Source organism: Megalobrama amblycephala, linkage group LG16 (assembly GCF_018812025.1).
Source record: "Megalobrama amblycephala isolate DHTTF-2021 linkage group LG16, ASM1881202v1, whole genome shotgun sequence".
NCBI classification, from domain to species: Eukaryota; Metazoa; Chordata; class Actinopteri; order Cypriniformes; family Xenocyprididae; genus Megalobrama; species Megalobrama amblycephala.
Window position 1 is genome coordinate 32,799,635 of NC_063059.1, and position 25,144 is coordinate 32,824,778.

General features: G+C 36.4%; 1 protein-coding gene across 4 annotated transcripts; it reads left to right on the plus strand.

The window, feature by feature from the left end:
* Nucleotides 1-82: 82 nt before the first annotated feature.
* On the plus strand, nt 83-24,645 carry fxyd6 (FXYD domain containing ion transport regulator 6). Of its 4 annotated transcripts, none has more exons than XM_048160398.1 (9): nt 361-899; nt 13,530-13,577; nt 15,667-15,696; nt 15,780-15,815; nt 19,795-19,869; nt 20,273-20,309; nt 20,405-20,454; nt 20,547-20,585; nt 23,166-24,645. In XM_048160398.1, exons 2-8 carry the CDS (start codon nt 13,535-13,537, stop codon nt 20,573-20,575), a joined length of 300 nt encoding a protein of 99 aa, XP_048016355.1. In that variant the 5' UTR covers nt 361-899; nt 13,530-13,534; the 3' UTR covers nt 20,576-20,585; nt 23,166-24,645. The 4 variants fall into 4 exon arrangements, with proteins under 4 accessions (XP_048016357.1, XP_048016355.1, XP_048016354.1 ...); XM_048160397.1 differs by lacking the exon at nt 361-899 and adding an exon at nt 11,045-11,063; XM_048160400.1 differs by lacking the exon at nt 15,667-15,696 and having other exon boundaries at nt 83-899.
* Nucleotides 24,646-25,144: the final 499 nt, after the last annotated feature.

Sequence of the window (25,144 nt, forward strand, 5' to 3'; positions counted from 1 at the left end):
TTTTTAAAGAAAAAAGAACAATTGTCAATATACTGTATACAGTATTTACAAAACAGGTATGAAATGAATGTGGATAGCATAACTAAGATGTTTTGGTCTTGAAAGAATATAATGATAATGTTTGCGTTCATACACTCTTAAAAATAAAGGTTCCAAAATGGAGTTTTCACAGCAGTGCCATAGAAGAACCATTTTGGGTTCCACAGAACCATGTTCTTAAAAGAACATTTAAAAATTGCAACAGTTGAAAGGTACTATGAATGGTAAATGTTCTTCATGGTTTAAATAAACGAGCTTGATTTTTAAGAGAGTATTGAAATGTCTGACTTTTGATGGTCTTTGGTATTGAGAAATCTTGAATCTAACATGCTGAAACGAAGAAAGAGAAATCTGAATGTGAGTTCCATTTAAACTACAAGAAACATAGGCCTAATAAAGATATCAAATTTGTGAGAAGGCTGTAAAACAAACTCCACATCTTATTGTGGAGTCATGAGGAAAGGCTAAGCACAGACTTTTGGATAGGCACTGAAGATTTGTGTTGTATGTGTTCGTACACGCTTATAAAGTCCAACCAACCAACGCGTGCGGTGTCTCTCATTGCGCGCGTGGCGGGGCGGGAACCGAGAGAGCGCGAGAGAAGAGACAAGGGACAAGCCAACAGTCAGAATATTTATATCAGAAAAACAGAAGGTGAACCTGGTTAGCTGCCATACAATATCAAACGCTCGGATTTTTGTCCATCCATAACTTTTCGTTACATTTCACAACGTCAAATAATCCACTTAACAGACAACGTCTTGACAACCCGACAGTCGTGCGGATCGTGTCAATAGGAAGCAGCGTTTGCCCCACTGTTGCCCATCCACTTACAAGTACCCTTAAGGAGACGAGACGAGGTAGGGTATGAAGTCACTTTTCCAACTAGGGCGTGTGCTGTTGTTTTATAGTCTTGGTGCTGTTGCATGCTGTTTACTCGTTATAAATGTGGTATTTGGGGAATGACATGCGTAATTGCTCGATTTAGGCTACTCCAATGACATCATCAGTCTTAAGTAATGTAAACACATTTAATAAATGGGCTGTGGACATTCCTTCAGCCATATTATTATTTTTTTTAAATGTATAATTCAGTTTACACATAGCAGAAGTGAATACAGACTTCTAAATGATTTATTTTTATGGATATTAAATTAGTGTATGAATACAAATTGCTGTACAGCGCGCTGTTGTTGTTTCGCGAGGGTGTGTCCGAATTGTTTTGTGCGTTGTTGCCTCATTAAAGCGTTAAATTACTATTTACATACATCATTTATGTTATGTTTCGGCAAAATGTTATCTGAGCTATTTATTTGTGTAATAATAAGGAAATTATGCGAATGTATCATCATCCAAAATGAGAGGAGAGGGAAAAATGACAATGGCGCACGAGCGGATTAGAGTTTAATTACTGAGAGGGAAATGTATCAGCGCGTGGGGAAAAAAAGTGTGGGGAAATTAGGTTTTAGTATGCATGCTGAAGGAAATCCACAGGTTGGGAGGGGTCCGGTGATGACCACGACTGAGCTCCGCGCGCACAACAGGTAGCGCGTTATCTTCGGCACTAATCGATACATTATGAACTGAGGGCGTAGAGTAAATGTGCTTATTACACGGCGCGCTCTGGAATACTTGATTCTGATTGGTCAATGGTTAAATAGTTCTTAATAATGACCTTTATGACATACTCACAATTTAAAACTGCATGTCTATTCATTTGTTTGGAATGTAGTGGTGTAATGATTAGGATTATGTACACTCAGGGTGATAAATAACAAGACAGTTGTATCTTGTGTCCTTCATTTTTACGATTTCTCTGACATGCCATCATGTACCGAATAATATCGTCACGTTTTGATTTCTAAATAATATCTGATTTGCCCTGCAGCTCCCACTTTATAGCCTACATGATAGATATTCTGCCCATTATCAAACAATGATAGCCATCGTTTTCAGTTTCTAGGTTACCATCACTATCTCTTTCAAAACTACAGCCAGCTTTCTGTATTAATAATCGTAATCACCTGACGGATACAGTTGCCATAGCAATATTTCTTCACCCTTGTAGAGGCGAGTCTGGCAGCGCGCCAATGAAAGCTTTGTTGTCATGGATACAATTTACCCTCGTTGTGGTTGATCAAAGGTTTAGGGGTCTCACCTTAAATAGTCAACGATGACCTATTGTTCACTGAGAAATGTTATTCAATAAACTGAAATCCTAGATCTGTTACAATATCTCTACATATTGTGCTGAAATGTGGTAAGGAGTAGGATAATTATGGGTGTCATTGCATATGACAGCTGATGTATGAATCAAAAATCATATGAGCTTACAAAAAGGGATTAATTTTGTTTTGCAGTCTTTTGTATAGGCCTGCCATTTTCTGTCATCAACACCCCCGCAGGCATTTTAGTTTTTTTTTTTTCTTCCCTGCATCACATCATTTCTAAATGGAAAATAAAAATGCAATTTAGTTAATCACAATGGTGTCAGATATTATTTTGTGCATAAAAACAGAGGGAGAGAATAGGCACAACATTCTAAACAGCCGGCAAATACTGAAGTTCGTGCTGGATATGAAATTGTGATATGTAGTGTCATTGTTATCCCATTAAAATTATGTAGAATATAAATATAAAAAACTATAAATAGGTGCATGTAATGAACAGATGACCTATAAATTGCCTTACCATGTAAAAAATTACAAATTATATTATATTAACGGACAAGAAATGTAATTTTACTGGAAAATATTGTTAAAATTGTATTAGTAAAAGTTTGAGTCGCTCTATAATTGACCATATACTGTGAAAATATAATATTAATGGACAAGAAATGTAATTTTACTGGAAAATATTGTTACAATTTTATTAGTAAAAAGTTTGAGTCGCTTTATAATTGACCATATACTTTGAAAATATTATATTAATGGACAAGAAATGTAATTTTACTGGAAAATATTGTTACAATTTTTTTTAGTAAAAAGTTTGAGTCGCTCTATAATTGACCATATACTTTGAAAATATTATATTAATGGACAAGAAATGTAATTTTACTGGAAAATATTGTTACAATTTTACTAGTAAAAAGTTTGAGTCGCTTTATAATTGACCATATACTTTGAAAATATTATATTAATGGACAAGAAATATAATTTTACTGGAAAATATTGTTACAATTTTATTAGTAAAAAGTTTGAGTCGCTTTATAATTGACCATATACTTTGAAAATATTATATTAATAGACAAGAAATGTAATTTTACTGCAAAATATTGTTAAAATTGTATTAGTAAAAAGTTGAGTGGCTTTATAATTGACCATAAAAAGATGTTCATAGAAGTCCTGGCATGATGCATAACATTTGATTATATTTTTTTTTAATAAAAATTGGTTTTAAAAAACTTATATTCTATATATATATATATATATATATATATATATATATATATATATATATATATATATATATATATATATATAGAAAATATACACATATACACATATATATACAGAAAATATACACATATACACATATATATACAGAAATATACACATGACTTGAATTATTCAAAGAATTTAAAGACAGCATATATGGACAGTTTTATTATTTTATATTCCATTTTATGTCGTTTAGTTCATGTTTATTGTATTATTTAAGTGTTATGTGATTTTTAATTCTTCAAGTTGCCATCATACCTCTTTCTTTCTTTCTTTCTTTCTTTCTGAATACAGAAGAAAGCTCTGTCTAGGCTCTGCCCTGGCACGGTTGTGTCGAGCCATTTATTAGTCTGGCTGTTTGATGAGAACAAGATTAAATGTAGTTGCAATAAACTCTGTAATAATCTGTACAAATGTATCGGATATATAGTCTACTGTTGCGCGGAGCTGATTCTGGAGCTGAGAACTGATGGCGCGGCTTGATCTTTGGTAGACCAATCAGAGGAAAGGGGTGTTTTATTCCCACCCATGTAGAGATCGAATATTCAAACTGTTTATCCATTTTTATTTTATTGTTTTTCCATTTGGCGAATTAGAAAAAAGTGTGATTAAAATAAAAATATGAAAAAACGATTCGAGATTTGTTTATTTATTTTCATGAGGAGGGTCGAATATGTGATAAATGAATGCTTTCTTCGTTTTTCCATTTAGAAGACAAAAACGAAAACCCAAAACATATTTCCCACAGCAACACATTCTACCTAAAATATACTATTGATGGTAATTGGAGTGAGAAGTTTCTCTCCTATGTGGTGTTTTTACTGGGCCTAAAGGTGCATAAAAAAGAGCGATAATTAGATGGGGAGAGAATCTGCTCCAGTTCTGGCAGAATAAATGTGAGTGAACACTTGCACTCCTCTTACACCTAGTCACAAGAACTCTCAGCTGGCGGCAGGCTCTGTTGATAATATTATTTGCTCTCATTCATAGTGCGAGTCATATCATTGAGGTCAGATTCTCTCAGCTTCCAACATATGGTCTAGTAACTACTGCTTTGCTATGATGAAGCAGTATTTGATGATGAAATCAGTGCAACAAAAATAGCACAACACCATGCACTTCATTTGTAACCTGTCGCCATATCTTTAAGACAAATTGTTCGGTTTCAGATGCGACGCTCAATGTAGGACACTGAGCAGGCTACAACTCAAAACTAAAACATAAATAAATAAGAAATTTACATAATCTAACAACTCTAACCATCACTACTCTGTAGGTTGGTTGTTTGTATTTGCTACTCGTCAGTAAAGAAATCCATAATTCACAAAAAAGTCATAGGGAGTGAATTATGTTTTATCCCATTCGCAAGCCATCTAGATAGACCGACTGTCATCCTTTTGTCCTCCAGGGAACACCGGAAATATCTGTAGCCGACAACATAGTCTCATTTGACTTTAAGGGTGAATTACACGGGTCAGCGACCGACTGGGCAGGCATTACTTGAAAGGAGAAATGAATTGGCTGCATCAGTACTCCATTTGTCTGCTGAGGAGAGGTTGTTTATTAAAGCCAAAGTCAAGGCATCCATGAGTAAACAAAGTAAACCTGGTCTTTATACTTTTTTCTTTAAACTTTTTCATTTTTTTGTTCTTTAGTTTTATTATTATGTCCTTTGTTGTTGTATTTATGTAAAGTGGAAGCTTCATTACGAAGAAAAAAATTCTTGTGCAATAAAGCTCTTTCTGATTCTGGTTCTTCTGCTGATTCGTAGCTTAAATATATAGGATTCGCAAACTTAAAAGGTTAGTTCACCCAAAAATTAAAATTGTCATTAATTATTCAACCTCATGCCGTTCCAAACCTGTAAGACTTTCGTTCATCTTCGAAACACAAATAAAGATATTTTTAATGAAATCTGAGTGATTTCTGTCCACGCAACTGACAATTTGAATATTAAAAAGTTCATAAAGAGATCGTAAAACTATCCATAATCCACATGAATTGAGTGGTTTAGTCCAAATTTTCTGAAGAGGCACGATCACTTTATATGATGAACGGATTGAATTTAGGCTTATTCACATAGCTATTCATATAGTTACATAGCTATCAAAGGGGGGAAATCTCTCAGATTTTAATAAAGAGTTTTAGAGAGCGGAACAATTACAAAATTTGTTTCCTTGACCTCTCCAACCAAAAAGAAGTATCTTGGTCATCACTACTCAAGATTTTCTTAATCATCAAATCTTACAGGTACATGCTAGTAAAGCATGATAATTAGTGTCTAATCCATTATCTAATCTTTGCTCATAGCATCACCAAACAACACTACGCTACTAGCGTATCTACAGAGGCGGCAGCCAGTGAACTTGAGGATTTTCTCTACGTTTATTGAACCAGCACAGGTCACATGGTGCAGGGATGACGTAAATTTGTAGGCCAACTCAGAAGTTAGCATCACACTGGTTTCCTTGACAAAAACCCACTAGGATTTTTCCACAGGCTTTTGGATTATTGCAAACAAGTAAGCTATGTGATCAACAAAAGTATGATACTTACACATTTTGTCCATCAACATAACCTTTATGAATTTTGAAGACTAAATACAATCACCAGAGATAAAAAGCTAAAGGTATAGGCTATAAACAATCTACATCACAGTCCCACGACTTCAACGCCACCACCACTAAGCTTCCAACAGCTCTTTTTTATCTAAAAAACATTTTCCCTTCAAGTTTATGTTAGAATAGTTTGTAAGAGTGTGATTATAAGAGCACAACGCAGGCTGTAAAAGTGAACTGAGCCATTTAGCCCCATTTAACCACCTTTTTCAAGACACATAACAGCTTAAAAAATCATGAGTGGGCTAATACTGATGTATTTTATGTCGTAGAATAAAACATAAGTGTCTTGAGCTTGTGTTAACCACAGACCTCATTTCAGCCATTTAACCAAAAACCCATTCAAAAAACCCATTGACTTAAATATGATGGATGCTAAATTGTTTCCGCTTTTTGGCCTACAAAAATGCATCCTCACTGCACCACTCAATTACAACATGGCGAAATACACTAAATGGAGCGTCCCGCACCATACATAATTAAAACATGTTTCATAAAAACTATTATAAGTACAGTATTCTATTCATGTGAGTGCAAACCATTCAGTTGTCTATTTACAAAAAAACACTATTTCTTAATGTGTACAACTTTTTCAGGAACAAAACATAAGAATATCCGAATATCAGCTTTAGCGTAACTGAACTTTTAATATTAAAATAAAATTAAAAACAAACAAAAAAATGAAATAGTATTTTTTTAAAATTGTTCCTTCTTTTCAGTCCACTCAGTCAAGCAAAAACTGCTTATTAATTTTCAATCCACTGGAATGATTTAAAAGGCATTAAAACCAAGTATGACATGGAAAAACATAATCCTAACTTTATCCCATACCAATAACTACCAATAATCAGTGTTGTTGACAAAATTCATAATTTGAATGGGTGTGCGTTCTTTAGTGTCACGAATATTGAAACACGAGTGTAAATGTTTTCTGGTTATGTCTGTTAGGGACTGCTTGCTATTGGGATGAGAGAAATCAATCTGATCTGACAGACATTGTCTGCTGTTTACAATACACACAAAACACCCTGTTATAACACGATAGAATGTTTTTAATAGCCTTTAGTAATACTCCTGGTGTAGTCTGTTTTATGTTGGAATGGATCAGTGATGCTTGAGATGATGATGCTCAAATGAGAATAACTCAACTATGTTGTTTTTATCGGCTCATTCCAAACACTTGTGCTTCTTGTGAATTCATTGAGTCTGACATTGTCCATTAGCAGGCAGCAGTGCCTCTACAATGGGTGACATGCTGATAAGACTGAAGCTCTGAAAAAAGACCAAGATAAGGGAGGTATTTACTGAGCTATGCTGTTAACATTATCAAACATTATAGTTGTAGCTAGAGCCATGTGTCTCTTGATATAGTTGGGGAAATAAAATAAAAAAACATATGAGGTTATCCAAGATGGTATTTTATGGTGCTACAGGAAGATTTCCCAGATGTCCATCATTTCCTTGTGGTTCTGGCTCATTTGCTCCTTCTTCTGTTTGGACATCTGGTAACCAAGAGTTAGAACAGCAGTAAAATGTCAACATTAGTGAGTACAACATTATGAGACAGAATTATACTCTACAGACAGAAAATCCTGTCAGTCCAAGCATTGATATCCTCCATATTCAGAATTGTTCAACAGGTACGAGTTTTTCAGTGGCCATTCTTAAATATATGTGGTTTATGCTTTTCAAACTTCCAAAGCATTATATTATTTCAACCCCTTCATAAGTCCTCAAATGCTTTGCCAGAGAGATTAAACACATATTTTAAAGAGAAAATGTTGAACAGAACAGAGACAATGTTACAATAGCATTTTTCTCATTCTAGGCAGAAAAAAATCTGAAACAGAGCGAATATTGCATGTCGTGTTAACACAAAAATCCATACTAGATCTGATTTTCTTCCACAACTCAAATGTGGTTTTAAATCAGATATCCGATATCTGGATGTCACTGTCTACATCTAAATCTGATTCGGATTTAGATGTAGACATCCAGATATGGCATGTAGGACTGGAAGGGGTTACATTGGTGCCGTGACCCAGATGGGAGTGAGGTTTAGGGGGGTGAGTGTAACGGAGACCAGCTAGTGAGAGCTGTGTAAGGCCTTTAGCATCCTTGTTAGCTCGCCCGCCACCCATGCTGGTGATGCTGGTTCGAGTCCCGCTCAGGGGTGCGTTTCCGAAACAACAATGTAACTTGCTGCTGAACTACCATAGTACGATGCATCGTTGAATAAATCAACTAGCTAGTCACGACTGTTTCCCGAAACCGTATTGTCGTAAACCTGTCGTTTAACCACGTTGGTGAATGACGTCACGCAGGTGGCGAGTAATAACTTCTTTAAATGAATCCGTTTGAGATCGAATTAATGCTAGATTTTTTGCTATAATTATGGACATGGCATTAGAGGACTAATTCTTATTTTTCTCAGTTATTTTGCTTTATTTCCAGATTAAATCAAATGCTTGTTCTGACGTACTAGAGCACGTACGCACATGCACACTCTCCAAAAACGGTGCTTTCAATCTCTTGACAAACTAAAATATATAAAAGACATTTGTATATATTCGTAATAAAAGAAATACACTGTACTTAATGTCAGCTTGCTTATTTTGCTCAAGATAACGATTTATTAAGTCCACATGTAATAAAAACAAGAAACTATGCTTCTAACCACAGCTCGAGAGCTGTCGTTCCAACCACACAAGTTTGCGATGCAGTTTGCGAATGTTCGTTTGAACTATGGTTTCGGGAAACACCAAGGGCCCTATAATACACCCGGCGCAATGTGACGCAAGGCGCAGCGCAAGTGTGTTTGCTAGTTTACATCCGGCGCCGTTCGCGTTTTCCCGTTCAGTGCCACGCCCTAAATTAGTAAATGCATTTGCGCCAGTTAGTGCGCCCATGGGCGTGCTGGTCTAAAAAAGAGGTGTGTTCAGGCACATTGCTATTTTAAGGAGCTGAAAATAGACTGCGCCATAGACCAACTCAAACGTGGTCTAAAGTCTAAAGTCAATGGCGCAATATTTTTTTGTTAGAGCGCGTAGAAACTGCGCCTCTGGGCGCGTCCACAGTGTGCGTTGACTTTGCTTATTACACACAGGGATGCGCATCACACAAACATGCCAAATATTAAAAACAAAAGGATTACAGTGTAAAAGAATATTATTGTGTAGGCTACATAAATATAAAAATGTAATGATGAATAGTCATTGCGTGTATTAGAATTAGGCTACCTATTTTCAATTCAGCCTATTACTACTTATAATGATGAACGAAATTGGCTAATTAATTGAACAATCGTGCCAATACACACACATATATATTAACTGACTCATCGCATGTACGCCATGTGAATAGCAAGCCGCCATGGCGCGAGCGCGTCTCGCTCTTAAAGGGAATGGGAGATGACACTCTGATTGGTTTATTGAACGTTACGCCCATTACTCATTAAGAGAATAGGGACAACCCATTTCAAAAATGCGCCCCGGCGCACGGACCGTTTTTCCGTTGTTAAAATAGCAAAAGTGGATTTGGACACGCCCTGAGTGCACCTGTGCCGTGCGCTTTACACTTTGCGTTTAGATCGTTAAAATAGGACCCCAAATCGTTGAACTATGTAAGTAAAAACGGAACTTGCGATGTTAGTTGACTAACGATGCGTTTGAGAAACGCACCCCAGAGCGGGGTGAGTAGGACCGGATGGGTTACACCAGCACAAGGGAACAACATTTACCCACAAAGATAACTTTTCTTATTTATGAACCACACGTGCATGTATGTGTTCACACAAAAACAGCTTATTTTGTTAAGGCAGAAAGTTTAAGAGATTTTGCACACAAAACATTCAGGAGCACAGAAACTTAGTATGAATTTTATAAATAACTTTTGTTACTGAAAGCTACATTATTTTTCAGCAACAAGATGATAACATGGCTGTTTTTTAAGCAGCCTAATTTAACTCACAGCTTCACCATTGTCTTTATGAGTGAGTCATTTAAATCAGTTCATTCATGAATGGTGATTCATTCAGGGATGAAACAAGTGGGAATGAGTAATGGAACCATTGACACAAACAATTCATTCAAAACATGCAAGTATTCAAGAACAAAATGTGTGTTACTCCATGTTTGAAACACAGCTGGCAGGGCAAAGTATCTGAAGCAACTACGTCTAAAATGTAAGTTACTTAATATTAACTTCTTATTTATGTGTAAACGTGAAATCCCACAATCACACTGCCACATTGCTTTTACGGTAATTTGTCAGAAACAGCTCAAGTTCTAACATGACTTTAGAAGTTTATCTTAGAGTTTAGAGTTAATCTTTTGAAAACTACTGACACATTCAGAATCCGTGGCATAACCATAAGAGTAGTTGTGAAGTTTCTCAAACAAGAGGGTCTTTGGGACGTTCCTTGGGTTTTCCTTATATATTTGCTCACTTGTTTGTTGAACTGTCTTTATTGTGTTGCATTGCACATCAAATTGTGTTAGGTGAGTGAAGTGTTAGTTAATTTCATCATTTCTTAGACCTGGGAACACCATTTTATCAGAATGACCCGGTTCCCTTTCACAGGTTGACCATGACACCATTTTGAGATGATGATGCCCTACTTAACACCAGGGTGGCAATGGCAGGATTGGCTTCGAAGGTAGAGAAGCAGTAGGGGTGTTTGGTATTTTTAGAATTTAAAAAGGTATTTTTCTTTTCTGTGTTAAGCCATATGGCTACATGATTGAACAAATATTTTGAACTCTTTTACTGTCTGACATTTTCATAAAGACAATTACTTGAAGTCTGATTTGTCTGTGAACATTGGTTGTTTCTGTTTTTCTAATTATATTTTAGATTGGTTTTTGTGGCTTGTCTATTAAAGGGACTAGAGCTGTCACATGCTGGAGAGATGAAGAGATTTTTCACGAGTTTGGAAAGCTGAGCTCAACGACCATGTTGTGAATGGGTAAATGAAGTGTCCATCTGAAAATATTGTTCCTGTGACACAATCCATTTCTTGAAACACTTAGAGAAGTAGGATAAATGTCCTTCCTGCGGTCAAGGGCAGTTAATCTCCTCTACCCTGTGTCATTTTCATGTCGATAGCTCTCCAATGCTTAATGTCCTAGTAAATGACACTGCTCTGATCGGGTCCCTGAAAGCTGTCATAGGGATTGTGGGACTGCTGGCAGCAATATCCTGCTCATGACACCGAACAAACGACTTTGTCCTCCTATAACAAATGTTAGTACAGCACTCACTGACAGAAAGTCAAAGCACTGAGAATAATGTAAAAGGCAAGACAGATAGAGACAGTGAAACAGCTCATTTTGAAGGCATTGTTGACCTTTAAATACACAGAGAGAGAAATCAAAATAAGCATGAACAGGTGAATTAAAGGGATAATTCACCCAAAAATGAAAATTCTGTCATTAATTAATTTCTGAACTTTCTGTCCCTCCATAGTCAGCTACACAACTGATCTATGAGGCATCAAAAAGTTCATAAAGAGATCGTAAAACTAATCCATATGAATTGAGCCGTTTAATCCAAATTTTCTGAAGAGACACGATCACTTTATATGATGAACAGAGTACAGAGTGCTTCACAACATTTATTTCCATCAAGAGGTACATCAATTTTTGCTCAAGATCTCCTCCAGCACATCCCAAAGACTTTCAATGAATTTAAGGTCTGGACTCAGAGGTGCCAATTCATGTGTGAAAATGATTCTTCATGCTCGCTCCTAACCATTCTTTCACAATTTGAGCCTGATGAATCTTGGCTTTGTCATCCTGGAATATGGCCATGATACATCTTCCTACATGGTTGTTTAAAAACCCCCTGTGGTGAAAATCAAGTTTTTAATGTTGTTTATATGTCTATGTAGTGTTTTTTAATATGCTTTAAGACAAAACATGCAAATTCATATGTCAACTCCATTGCTGAGTATTTTCTCCTTAAAACTGCAGTTAAAAAAAGACAGTCTCAAACTTTAAAAAAAGCGCAGCGTAGAACGCGAGGGTCTCGAGACGCGCTTTTGAGATGTGATGCAATGATGACAATAACGGAAATAATAGAAATATAGGCAAACAGCAGAATTGATAGATACGAGTTTTGACATGGAAAAAAAGAAAATAAGATAATAATGAACGCTTCCTCCGCCATGTAAAACAGTTGCCAAATAAAACAGTTGTCATGGCAACTTGTTACTATAAACAGAAGCTTGCAACGCTTGCCCCGCCTCCGAGTTCTTCTGATTGGTCCACTGTTTTGGAACTGACATTGATGGGCGGCGCTATGTGTAAAAGTTGAAATTCTTTTACCTTGACGAGGCGTCTTAAAAATGTGGTGCTCATGTGCGAGGTGCTGCAAAAGACGCAAACGTAATGGTCATGCATGTCCGTCAAGCTTGTGTTTACATAGAAAAACAATGGGAAAGTAGCGTATGGCAATAGAAAAACATGTTCTGTGTGAACGGCCCCTAAGTTGAAAATAAGAACATGTTCTTTATTGAAAATAAGAACATGTTCTTAATAATTTGCCTGGTAAAATAAAGGTTAAATAAATAAATAAAAAAAGTTGACCGAGTGGATCTCTGAGCTGGCGTGAGCAAGTGGAGGCGGGGCTAATTTGAATATTCATTGATCCACATATATTAAATGAGACAAGGGTGTAGAGTTACATTCAAGCTTATTTTTTTCACAGGAAAAAAAGTTCAAATATGTAATTTTGGTGGCCAAAGATGAGTTTTAAGGAATAAAATTATTGATACAGGGGGACTTTACGAAATGAAAAGCTACACACTCCATCAATTAGGGTTAGAAGAACTGTTGCCAAACTTATAACATGTTAGAAACATAATAATCACTGCAATAATGATCCAGTCATTAATTATTTGCCTATTTAACCAAATGGCAACTTTTTTGGCCGGGCAGTGTTTTTCACAATTTTTGTTTTTAATCAAATGAATGCGGCCTTCCTTCAAAAACATAAATAAATTGTACCCAGTCCAAACTTTTGAATGGTAGTGTATGTTGTAATATGTATATTTTATTATATGCCTTTAACCTGATACCAAATTACTGAATTTTGGAAAATTTACAAAATTTTGGTCATACCACTGCATGTTTATGCAGTGAACTCTGAGAAAAGATTTCAAAAACCACAAGATGTGTATCTGTGATTTATGAGGCTACAGGGCGTCTAAATTCAACCTGATGCTGCTGTCAGGCTCTTTCAATATTGCATAGGTACAATGACAATATGCCAGTCAAGGACAGTGTGTAATTGTGATTCTGAATACTGTGAGCTTGTGAGATCTTTCTAGTCTTTCTGAATGTGGTAAACATGTAACCCACTAACACAGATTCTCACTCTATTTACTATTTCTCTCTCTCTCTCTTTCTTTCTCTCTCTCTCCCCATTGCAGTTGCCATGGAAACTGTTCTGGTCTTCCTTTTTTCCCTCCTAGTGGCGGGTAAGTGCCCCCCTCCATCTCACTCCAGTCTCCCTGTGTCCATCGGGATCAGAAAGAGCTGGAAGAAAATGGGGGGAAAAAAACGCCTTGACATGATGACACATTTGCGCCATGCTAGATTTCTTAACTGAGAATTTGATCAGTGACCTTTTCCTAGCATGTGTATGTGTGTGTCCAGGCTCTCTATAGTTCTTCAGTAGACTGATCTAAAGTTCCATGTTTATACGGTGTATGTGTTTTACATGTCTGTGAATTGTCGTCCTGCTTTTGCCAAACAAACTTCATTTGTGAAATGAGAGCATCCATTTAAATACATTCCCATCCATCTCAGTCCTCTGAGAGGCTCCGCCCAATCCACAATTAGGCCACATGAAACCAGCAGCACATGTGTACTAGATTCATACTCACACATACAGCTCGCAAACTAGTAAAAAAAAATATCCTTTAGCTCTGTCAACAAACCCGTCACCCATTGCTGAGTGCAATGATGACTGTCAGACTGGTTTTCATCTGGTTATTTTTCACACTGCAACCATTTTCCATTCATTCATTTGATTGTTTCTTCCTTTTCCTTCATTTTTACTCCCTTATTTCCTCCATTCCTTATTTCATTCCTTCACTCTAAAAATGCTGGGTTAAAAATAACCCAAGTTGGGTTAAAAATGGACAAACCCAGCAACTAGGTTGTTTTGAGCCAGTGGTTGGGTTAAATGTTTAACCCAACCTGCTGGGTAGATTTATTTAACTCAACTATTGTTTAAAAATGACTATATTGCTCGCACTATATTGCTTTTAAGCCAGCCATATAGTAATTTTTAAACAATTTAAACAGTTTTTAAACGATAGTTGAGTAAAATAATATGTTTAATAAATTAACATTTATTAATAACTTTAATGAATAATGAATAAAAAATAAACCTTTATTAAATTGCTTATTAATAAATGTTCACCTTTTGATTATTATTGTTGCCTCTAGTAAATCTTATTTTTAATTTCCAACCTATTTTTGGTTCATTTTAAGCCAGCCATTTAGTAATTTTTAAACAATAGTTGGGTTAAATAAAACTTCCCAGAACATTGGGCAAACATTTAACCCAACTGCACAACCCAATCACTGGGTTTGTCCATTTTCACAAACCCAGGTTGTTTTTAACCCAGCATTATACCAAAATGGGGGTTTTGCAGTGACACCATTTTTGGTTCCCCAGAGAACCTTTAATTGAGCAGTTAAAATAACCATGTTTTTCCACTATAAAGAATGAGGTACATTTTCCACTATTTGTGCAATGAGGATCAATAAATGTTAAAGGTTCTTCGTGGAACCATATATGCCAGTAATTATCCTTTATTTTTGAGGTAAAGTACATTTTAATAATCATGAATTATAGGTGTATTTACTGTTAACACAAGCAACAGCTTTCTGTGTTTTTACCATAAAGGTGCGTCACCTGTACCATTGTTCTGCAATTTTCCCGATTTCCCACAACAATTTCATGCTGTTCAAGTAGATTTACCACAGTGACCAACAGAAAGCTTCTTGGCTTCCCTTGTATGTAATTTTCCATCAACCTTTTTTTTGTCATGTTGCTTTCCACTTTTCCTTCAGGTATCTCTCATGTGCTGTGCATTATATATCCAGTCTTTCTGTTTCCACTCCCTGTCTTTTTTCATTGCTGTTTGTTTCTTTAATGTTCCTGACCTTGCTCTCTCCCTTTGAATGTGTGAAGGCAAATCAAAAGGATGTTAATCTTATGAGTCTTCTCTTGTGTCTCACAGGCATCGATTTTAGAGTTTGATTTACAGCAAATTGTACTGACCCTGTCAAAAATTATGTCATTATGCCTGAATCAGATAGCACATTTATTAGGCGATGACATATTTTTGCCAATATTGAGTCTAGCTTAATATTACATCACTTTTTGGACAAAAAAAAAAAAAAAAACACCACAAAAAAATAACGTAATGCAACTCTTTTGCTTCTGTTATTGTATGTTTTGGTGAACACAAACATCCATAGTTTAAGGATTCCTCTATGTTTTTCTCTTTTCACATCTTTGATTCTGCTCTCTGCATTGATCTTCTGTCTTAGCTTTGTCTGAATCTGAATCTGAGCCCCAAGGCAAGTTATTACTGTTTTACCATATACATATGATAAAACCAATGGCTTAATTCTTTGTCTAATTTCTAATTGTTTTCCATCAGGTGCAAAAGGGGAGAATTTGAACCCATTTATATACGGTAAGAATCAATACTTACAAAGCTTACACAGCCTATATAGAAAATTCTTATCAAACAGCAGGTATTTAAAAACAGTTGATTATAATTGGTAATCTTGGCTTTCAACATACAACACATAGTTATACTTCATGTACAGTCATGTTCATCTGTGCTTTCAGAATGCAATTACACCCTACTGATGCAGTTTAGATCTATCTAAATGAGATCTAAATGAGATTGTTTCCTCACACATAGCAATTTACAGAATTCATAGTAACCAAAGTATTTTGATAATCTCCACAATACTATTTAAAATTTGTAAGCAGTCCTTTGAAATTGGGTGAAGTTTTCGATTAGATGAGTAAATGCCTGTTCACATTGTAGTCTAGAACTACAATAAGCATCATGTTCACACAACGCTTCTGCACTTATTACCGATTTCTCTCAACATGGGGACAGATGAGGTGTCAGTCAATACATGGGAAAACCATGGTACCAAATTACCAATTTGTTGTAACTTTAAAAGTAATGCATTACTTTACTAGTTACTTGGAAAAAAGTAATCTGATTACGTAACACATTTCTTGTAATGCGTTACCTGCAACACACTGTAGAAACAATTTTCACTCAGAAATTACTAGTAAATTTCAAAATGACAAAGAAACAACAAGTAACACTGAACTAAATGTGAAATTTTGAATTAGAAAAACTGAAACAGTATTTTTTTGTAAAATGTACTCCAGTAATCTTCATTTTATACATCCTTGAAAAAGGATGTTTTGTTTTTAGTCAGTGCAAAAAAACGGTCAAAATAGGCTCGCTGAAACCACATGAAGCATGTGATCATGTCGCATTTGTGGTGTAAACACTAATCTGTTTTGATGCATCCTGGGAAACTGTGAAGGACTGCCTACTCACCTGTCAGTCAACTATGTGGTAAAACAGAGATCGTAATACTAAATGTAAACAGAGCCTCAGTGAGGTCTAACAACTGAAAAGATCACATGCTGTCATGAAGGTCACTTGCACTCCTGTTGAATTTTGAGATGATTTTAAAAAGAAAAAATACATTCGAAAAGAAATAGAATGGTTCTAAAATGCCACTACAATTGCAGATACTAGATCAGGTTGTCCAAACAATCTGAACAACCAGATAAGAAGGGCGGTTGTCAGGGAAGAAACCAAGATGCCAGTTTAATCACTGACAGAGCTCTAGTGCTCTTTGGCTGCCCAGACATCAACAACCACTTCAACATTTCACAGGTTTGGCCTCTTTTGGAGAGTGGCTAGAGGCAAGCCAATTCTGAGCGAGGTCACAATTTCAACATCACGCCAGGAGTTTCCTAGAAGCAAAAACCTGCAGAGTTTATCTCTTTGGCCTGCAAGCCTTTGACACAAACTAAATACAGCTTAACACCTAGGACGGATGGTGGTAACTCAGTGGTTAAAGTTACAATTGAGCAAAGTAACTTAAAGGGTTAGTTCACCCAAAAATGAAAATTAACCCATAATTTACTCACCCTCAAGCTATCCTAGGTGTATATGACTTTCTTCTTTCAGTCAAACACAATCTTGAGTTACATTAAACAATATCCTGGCTCTTTCAAGCTTTATAATGGGAGTGAATAGTAACCGAGATTTTGAAACCCAAAAAAGTGCATCCATCCATCATGACAGTAATCCATACGGCTCCAGTGGTTAATATAAGGCCTTCTGTAGTGAAGTGATATGTTTTTGTAAGAAAATTATCTTAAAAAGTTGGGACACTGTACAAATTGTGAATAAACAGAATGCAATGATGTGGAAGTTTCAAATTTCAATATTTTATTCAGAATACAACATAGATGACATATCAAATGTTTAAACTGAGAAAATGTATTATTTTAAGGGAAAAATAAGTTGATTTTAAATTTCATGGCATCAACACATCTCAAAAAAGTTGGGACAAGGCCATGTTTACCACTGTGTGGCATCCCCTCTTCTTTTTATAACAGTCTGCAAACATCTGGGGACTGAGGAGACAAGTTGCTCAAGTTTAGGAATAGGAATGTTGTCCCATTCTTGTCTAATACAGGCTTCTAGTTGATCAACTGTCTTAGGTCTTCTTTGTCGCATCTTCCTCTTTATGATGCGGCAAATGTTTTCTATGGGTGAAAGATCTGGACTGCAGGCATTTCAGCACCCGGATCCTTCTCCTACGCAGTCATGATGTTGTAATTGATGCAGTATGTGGTCTGGCATTGTCATGTTGGAAAATGCAAGGTCTTCCCTGAAAGAGATGACGTCTGGATGGGAGCATATGTTGTTCTAGAACTTGGATATACCTTTCAGCATTGATGGTGCCTTTCCAGATGTGTAAGCTGCCCATGCCACACGCACTCATGCAACCCCATACCATCAGAGATGCAGGCTTCTGAACTGAGCGCTGATAACAACTTGGTTTGTCCTTGTCCTCTTTAGTCCGGATGACATGGCGTCCCAGTTTTCCAAAAAGAACTTCAAATTTTGATTAGTCTGACCACAGAACAGTTTTCCACTTTGCCACAGTCCATTTTAAATGATCCTTGGCCCAGAGAAAACGCCTGCGCTTCTGGATCATGTTTAGATATGGCTTCTTTTTTGACCTATAGAGTTTTAGCCGGCAATGGCGAATGGCACAGCGGATTGTGTTCACCGACAATGTTTTCTGGAAGTATTCCTGAGCCCATGTTGTGATTTCCATTACAGTAGCATTCCTGTATGTGATGCAGTGCCATCTAAGGGCCCGAAGATCACGGGCATCCAGTATGGTTTTCCGGCCTTGACGCTTACGCACAGAGATTGTTCCAGATTCTCTGAATCTTTGGATGATATTATGCACTGTAGATGATGATAACTTCAAACTCTTTGCAATTTTTCTCTGAGAAACTCCTTTCTGATATTGCTCCACTATTTTTCACCGCAGCATTGGGGGAATTGGTGATCCTCTGCCCATCTTGACTTCTGAGAGACACTGCCACTCTCAGAGGCTCTTTTTATACCCAATCATGTTGCCAGTTGACCTAATAAGTTGCAAATTGCTCCAGCTGTTCCTTATATGTACATTTAACTTTTCTGGCCTCTTATTTCTACCTGTCCCAACTTTTTTGGAATGTGTAGCTCTCATGAAATCCAAAATGAGCCGGTATTTGGCATGACATTTCAAAATGTCTCACTTTCAACATTTGATATGTTATCTATATTCTAATAAAATATAAGTTTATGAGATTTGTAAATTATTGCATTCCTTTTTTATTCACAATTTGTACAGTGTCCCAACTTTTTTGGACTCGGGTTTGTAACTTTATAGACCAAATCATATCTTCCGGTAACGTCCGTCCGCACATTCGCGATAGAGTCGAGTTCTGACGTAGGATGTAGGAGTAGCGTAAGCTTAGGTGAGAGTAGACGCCTCTCGTGGTTCAAACAAATAGGGCTGGGCAACAAACTCAAACTCCTCTGATATTTCTCTTTAAAAATTCTCATTTTAGACTTCTAATTCATGACCGATGTTTTGTTTTGCTCCATCCTCTGCGCTTCTGTGTTTGTCAATGCGTCATGCGTCAGGTCAAAGTTCACTCTTCTGCCGTAATCGACTCGCATATGGAAGCCAGTGATTCTAGTTTATGAAGTTATAAATATGGATATTTTTCTTAAAAAATGCATCGTTTCGCTTCAGAAAGCCTTTATTAACCCACTGGAGCCTCATGGATTACTGTTATGATGGATGTGCTTTTTTGGGGCTTATTGGTTACTATTCACTCCCATTATAAAGCTTGGAAAAGCCGGAATATTTTTTTTTAATATAACTCAGATTGTGTTTGACTGAAATAAGAAAGTCAAAGTTCCTTGCATATCCTGTTTCATTCGGGAATATGTTATAAGTAAACTGGTTTGCAAACTGCAATTCAATTTTTTTTTCAAGCTTGAGTCTGTCTTGAAAGATTACTTCAATAATTAAAAAACATTATTTCTTAACCAGACTATGAGAGTTTGAGGATCTGCGGTTTGGCGTTTGCTGTGGTGCTGTTCGCTCTTGGAATGCTCCTTATTCTCAGTAAGAAATGTCTTTTTTTGTTGTTGTTGTTATAATTATTAAGTCATAACTCATCTTCATTCAGAAGCTAAATCACTCAGAAAGTACAGTAAAACAAAATAGATCAGAGCAGAATAGCTAAACTGAGCTGCCTCATGGATATTAATTATACAGCTGTGCTTTTATTCAAATGAGCATGAGACAAAGGTTTATAATGAAATTAGACACATGAGTGTATGTCACACTCAGTGGCAGATAAATGAAGACACACTCGCTATCAACATTTTTATGCAGTTTTCAAGGATAACATTTGTAAGGGATTATTATCACAGTCATTATCACAAACTAAATCCCACCAGGTTGTTTGTAAAGTTTGACATTTATCCATTTGTTCAAAATCGTTTTGCTTGTGTGCACCCCGCAGGCCGCAGATGCCGCTGCAGTATCAACCAGAAGCCCAAGTTAGTCTCACCCAGCTTCTTTGATGTTCTGTCAAGCATTGCATGAGTTTTTAGTTGTACAGAAACACCGCCAGTTATACTTTATCCTTTCTCAGGGCTCCAGGAGATGAAGAAGCTCAAGCAGAGAACCTTGTGGTCTCCAAGGGTAAGATTTAGTACTATCTTTTGTAATATATATGGTCATAGTTTGACTGAACATTTTTAACTGCTGTTCCTCTGTTATTCTTCCATGTAAAGACAAGGAGACCCCTAAAGCAGAGAACTGAAACATACCAGGTACAGAGACTTTCCATATGAATGTGATTATAAAGTCAGAAATGACTAAAGTGTGGGATGATTTGCCGTATTACCCAGCTAACAAAAATATGTTCTAAGAACATTCTGCTAATGTTCCTGTTAAGTTATGAAAACGTTATTTCTGAATGTTCTCAGAATGTTCAAAATGACCTTTTTTTTTAAACGTTTTAAATATGTTTTTTCTTGGTTATGTGAATGTTATAGAAAACATGATGGGAATGTTTCCTCTTTTTTATCATTTTGCAAGTATTATGGGAATGTTACTTTTGAAATTTCTCTGAACCATCTGAAAAAAAAAAGTAGTAAGCACCCAGATAGCAAGCAATGATCTAAAGTAAACAATGTTAAATCAATGTTAATGTGTCAACGTTAACCGCATTGAATCAATATCACTTTTGCACCCGCAATTAATGTTGAAAAAATGTTGAAATTTCAACAAAAAATCAATGGTAATGGCATTGATGTTGTTCAACATCATGCTTGCACTCTCACAGCCTGTAATCAACTGAAGATAAAAGAAGACATTAAATCTCTCAAGATCTCAGCAGAAGTTCTTTTTGAGAATTAACAGAGGTTTAGATGTTGATGTTTTATTGAAAATGTTTGGTCACCATTTTGGTGATCAGTGATTCCTTTAGTTTCCTTGGCTTTTCATGTGAGTTTGTGGTCTTTGGAACAGTGTTAACTAAAACACATAATTTGTTGCAAAGAAACCAGAAACAAAGATGATCGAGTGATAGAGTTTTCATCATTTTCTAATTGTACTCCTGACCAAAACTGTGTATTTGTTTTTAATAGGTTACATTCACCAATAATACTTTATTGCTACAGATCAGACAATCTGAATTTTTATATTTAAAGTGTAAAAAATCTTTAGACACACAGACATCAAGAATCAGCATATGAATCTCAACAATGGTGACATCCTTCATGACGCAATGCATGCTGGGAGTCATGAGTTGTATACTATGGTGGCTCCCAGCTTGCATTGCGGCATGAAGGATGTCACCATTGTCTGATTGTCTTGATGTCTGTGTGTCAAAAAAAAAAAAAAAATTCCCATAATGTATTTTTAAAAGATTCAGAGCATGATCTGTGGCAAGAAAGTATTACTGGTGAACATAACATTTTAATAACAAATAACCACTTTTGGTCAGGAACAAGATTAGTAAACTACTCTGCTTTATGAGGTAGAAAACTATATCACTGGATCATTTTGTTTCTGGTTTTCTTTGCAACAAATTATGTGTTTTGGTTAACACTGTTACAAAGACGACAAACTCTCACAAAAACCCAAGAGTCAAACTGCCCAACTAAAAGGAAACACTGACCACCAAAATGGTGACCAAACATTTTCTATAATACATCAACATAGTTGTGTTTCATTTTCTGAGAGTGCAAGCATGATGTTGAACAACATCAATGCCATTTCCATAGATTTTTTGTTGAAATTTCAACATTTTTTCAACATCAATTGCGGTGCAAAAGTGATATTGATTCAATGCGGTTAACGTTGACACATTAACATTGATTTAACATTGTTTCGATCATTGTTTGCTATCTGCGCAGTAACATTTAAAAAAAAAAAATTAGACTAATGCCCAACTGAAATGTTTCAGAAAAACGTTCCATGAATGATGTCCAGGGCTTGACATTAACTTTTTTGCTCACCAGCCACTGTGGCTAGTGGTTTTCTCAAGTTACTAGCCACTTAGCCTTTTCACTGTCCACAATTTTGACATCGATACCATGGGGAAAAACTGCCATATAGATATTTTTAATATTATATCATAATTCAGCAACAGGTATATTAGGCTGCTGTCACTTTAAGATCTGACGCACAGATCCATTATACTGTTACACATGCATTTTCTTTCTCAAATGTTTACGTTCACTTCAAACATAAGAGACTGTGTTTATGTGAGTACTCGCCATTTTGACATTTTTGTATGTGTATTTGACTGTTTGATCACAATAAGAAGTGAAAAAGAGCTCAATTTAGTTCTGAGAGGCAGCTTTATGTGCCATTAATACACGCGACCCCACACCAAAATTCAAGCAATGTAACACCAACAATATTCACCCGAAGCAAATGAAACAAGTGAGTGAGGGGAGGCGGGTTTGTGTGTCAACTCGCTGTCGGAGAGATGAGAGAGCGAGAAAGCGCAACTGGTATCGTGTATCTATTTTGCGGAAAATGAGTATTGGAAGCATTTCAGATATTTCAGTATCAATATGTATCGGAAAAATCGATATTTTTGACAACACTATATTGCACTTAGTTTATTATTTCAGATGCCTTTTTAAAAGACTACAATTGAAAAATAGGAGTGACTGCTTTACATGCCACTGCTGAAATCCACTCACTTTTGGCTGGTTGGCGGGTGTTAATGTCAAGCCCTGATGATGTATAACTTTTTGTGACCAGATAACTTTGAGCAAACATTCTGTTAATGTTACTGAAATAAAGTTTTTCATAACTTTGACACAATGTTAGCCAAAGTTCTCAGAATGTTCCCTGTTAGTTGGGTATGTAATGTCTGCTTTATTTCTTCTCAGTGTTGTTGAACACATAGCCGTGGCTGAACGACTTCACTGATGCTGAGGATGGTGATAATGATGAAGCTGATTCCAGACCATGGCTATGAGAGGAGAGAAAGGAGACAGAGATTTGTGGGGGAGGAGACTATAACTCGGATTTTTAATGGGCCAGTGTCTTGTACGTAGACCTCTAGTCCCGTCACGTGAACAGTAACTGTATCCGTCTTTCCGTCCGTGCCCTTTTGCGACAGTCCGTCTTGAGTGAGTCGTTTTAGCAAAACTAGCCACTTTCTGCAGATCATTCTTAACGTTTCTGGCTCCTCCCCAACTGACCTTGTGTGTGTGGTTTAAAGGAACAGTTCACCCAAAAATTCCATTCCAAACTGTTATTTTTTACATCGAACACCAAAAGAAACAAAAGATTCTCTATGTAGCCCTTATTATATAATGACAAAATCTAACAAAAGTACAAAACACACCATAGTTTTAATATTTGGATGAACTGTCTCTTTAATAATTTTGCTTTAACGTCTAACAGTGAATAACTTTTACTGTTATTGATGGTGTGACCACATGTTATTGTCATTTGTGTCCCACCTGCTGTTTTTTCTCTCGTAGATTGTATAGACTATATGCAGACATATTTAAATACACTTAAGTATTTGATATAAGTATTGATTCACATGTGATGCAGAATATATATTTGAATATACAGTGTATGCATGTGTGTGCGCCTTTGGATAGACACTGTAGAGCTTGTATGAATGTGTGCGTGCGTGGGTGTGTGCCCACATCCAGGGCACCTCCTCCCGACAATCTTTCGATCATTCTACACAGATCAAGCACAAAAACAAAATAGTAACACCACTGTACCACAAGGGGCGTCATACCGCTGTCCTCTGATCAGCTTCAGCACTGCCGGGCTCACTGCCCTCATTCGGACCCACAGTCTAAACGTCCGAGGCCGCAGGAGAAGTTCACTTCACCATATAGTGCCGCTAACCTGTGTCTTTTCCCTTTTCATCACACGTCTTCTGTAGCTTATGTGTTCACTTTCTTAAAGGGATAGTGCAGCCAAAATTAAAGTAAATATTTTGCCATTGTCTACTCACTGTCATGTCTTTAAACCTCTACAAACAAATGATTTTCTCTATTAAGTAGAACACAAAAGGAGACAAGAAAGTAAAGCGAAAATTTTAGTTTCAATTTGAACGCTGGCATATGCATGCACACATAGCCCATTCATACAGTTTCATCGTTGTGTATGCGCTATTTCTATCCAGAAGTTGTGAGTGGCAAAAATGTCTATTGTTGTTTCTTTTTCGACTAAATAAATTCATGCCGCATGTGTGAGCTAGAAAAAAGCACCATATAACCAGTGTTGGGGAAAGTTACTTTTAAAAGTAATGCATTACAATATTGCATTACTCCCTAAAAAAGTTACAGTTACTTTTTATGGAAAGTAACTTACGTTACGTTATTTTTGTGTTATTTTTTCCCATCTGGGCTGTTTGTTTGTTTGTTTTTATAACAACAAAAAAGTTCTATTTTTGGCAAATGTAAAAGCCCTTTCACACCAAAAGTGAAATGAATAAGCCTCAGGCTGAAGGAAATGCAAATTCACGCCTCTACAGTAGAGGGCGCAAGTCTTTCAGCTGGGCTGTCATTCTGGATTGCAGAAGAAGTAAATGAGCAAATGTATGCTAACATTAAGTCTAGAACTAGTCTAGAATAACCAGTGTTGCCAAGTCCGCGGTTTTCACACGGAATTGGGCTACTTTAACACTGTTGTCACTGTTTTTTCATGTTCGCAGGTTGAAGCGACCCCAAATAACATGATATTTAGCGTTAGTGCCTTTGCACTCCTGATTTCTTTTTTGAACTTGGGGATAGGTCAATAAATGGGAAAACAAAGTAACTTGCGTTACTTATTTGAAAGAAGTAACTCTAATGTGTTACTTTACTAGTTACTTGAAAAAAGTAATCCGATTACTTTA

Coding starts and splice junctions, on each gene's coding strand:
- fxyd6 (XM_048160397.1), top strand. Junction 13,578..15,666: donor TTTTTCCCTCCTAGTGGCGG/GTAAGTGCCCCC, acceptor CTTCTGTCTTAG/CTTTGTCTGAATCTGAATCT. Junction 20,455..20,546: donor GAACCTTGTGGTCTCCAAGG/GTAAGATTTAGT, acceptor TTCCATGTAAAG/ACAAGGAGACCCCTAAAGCA.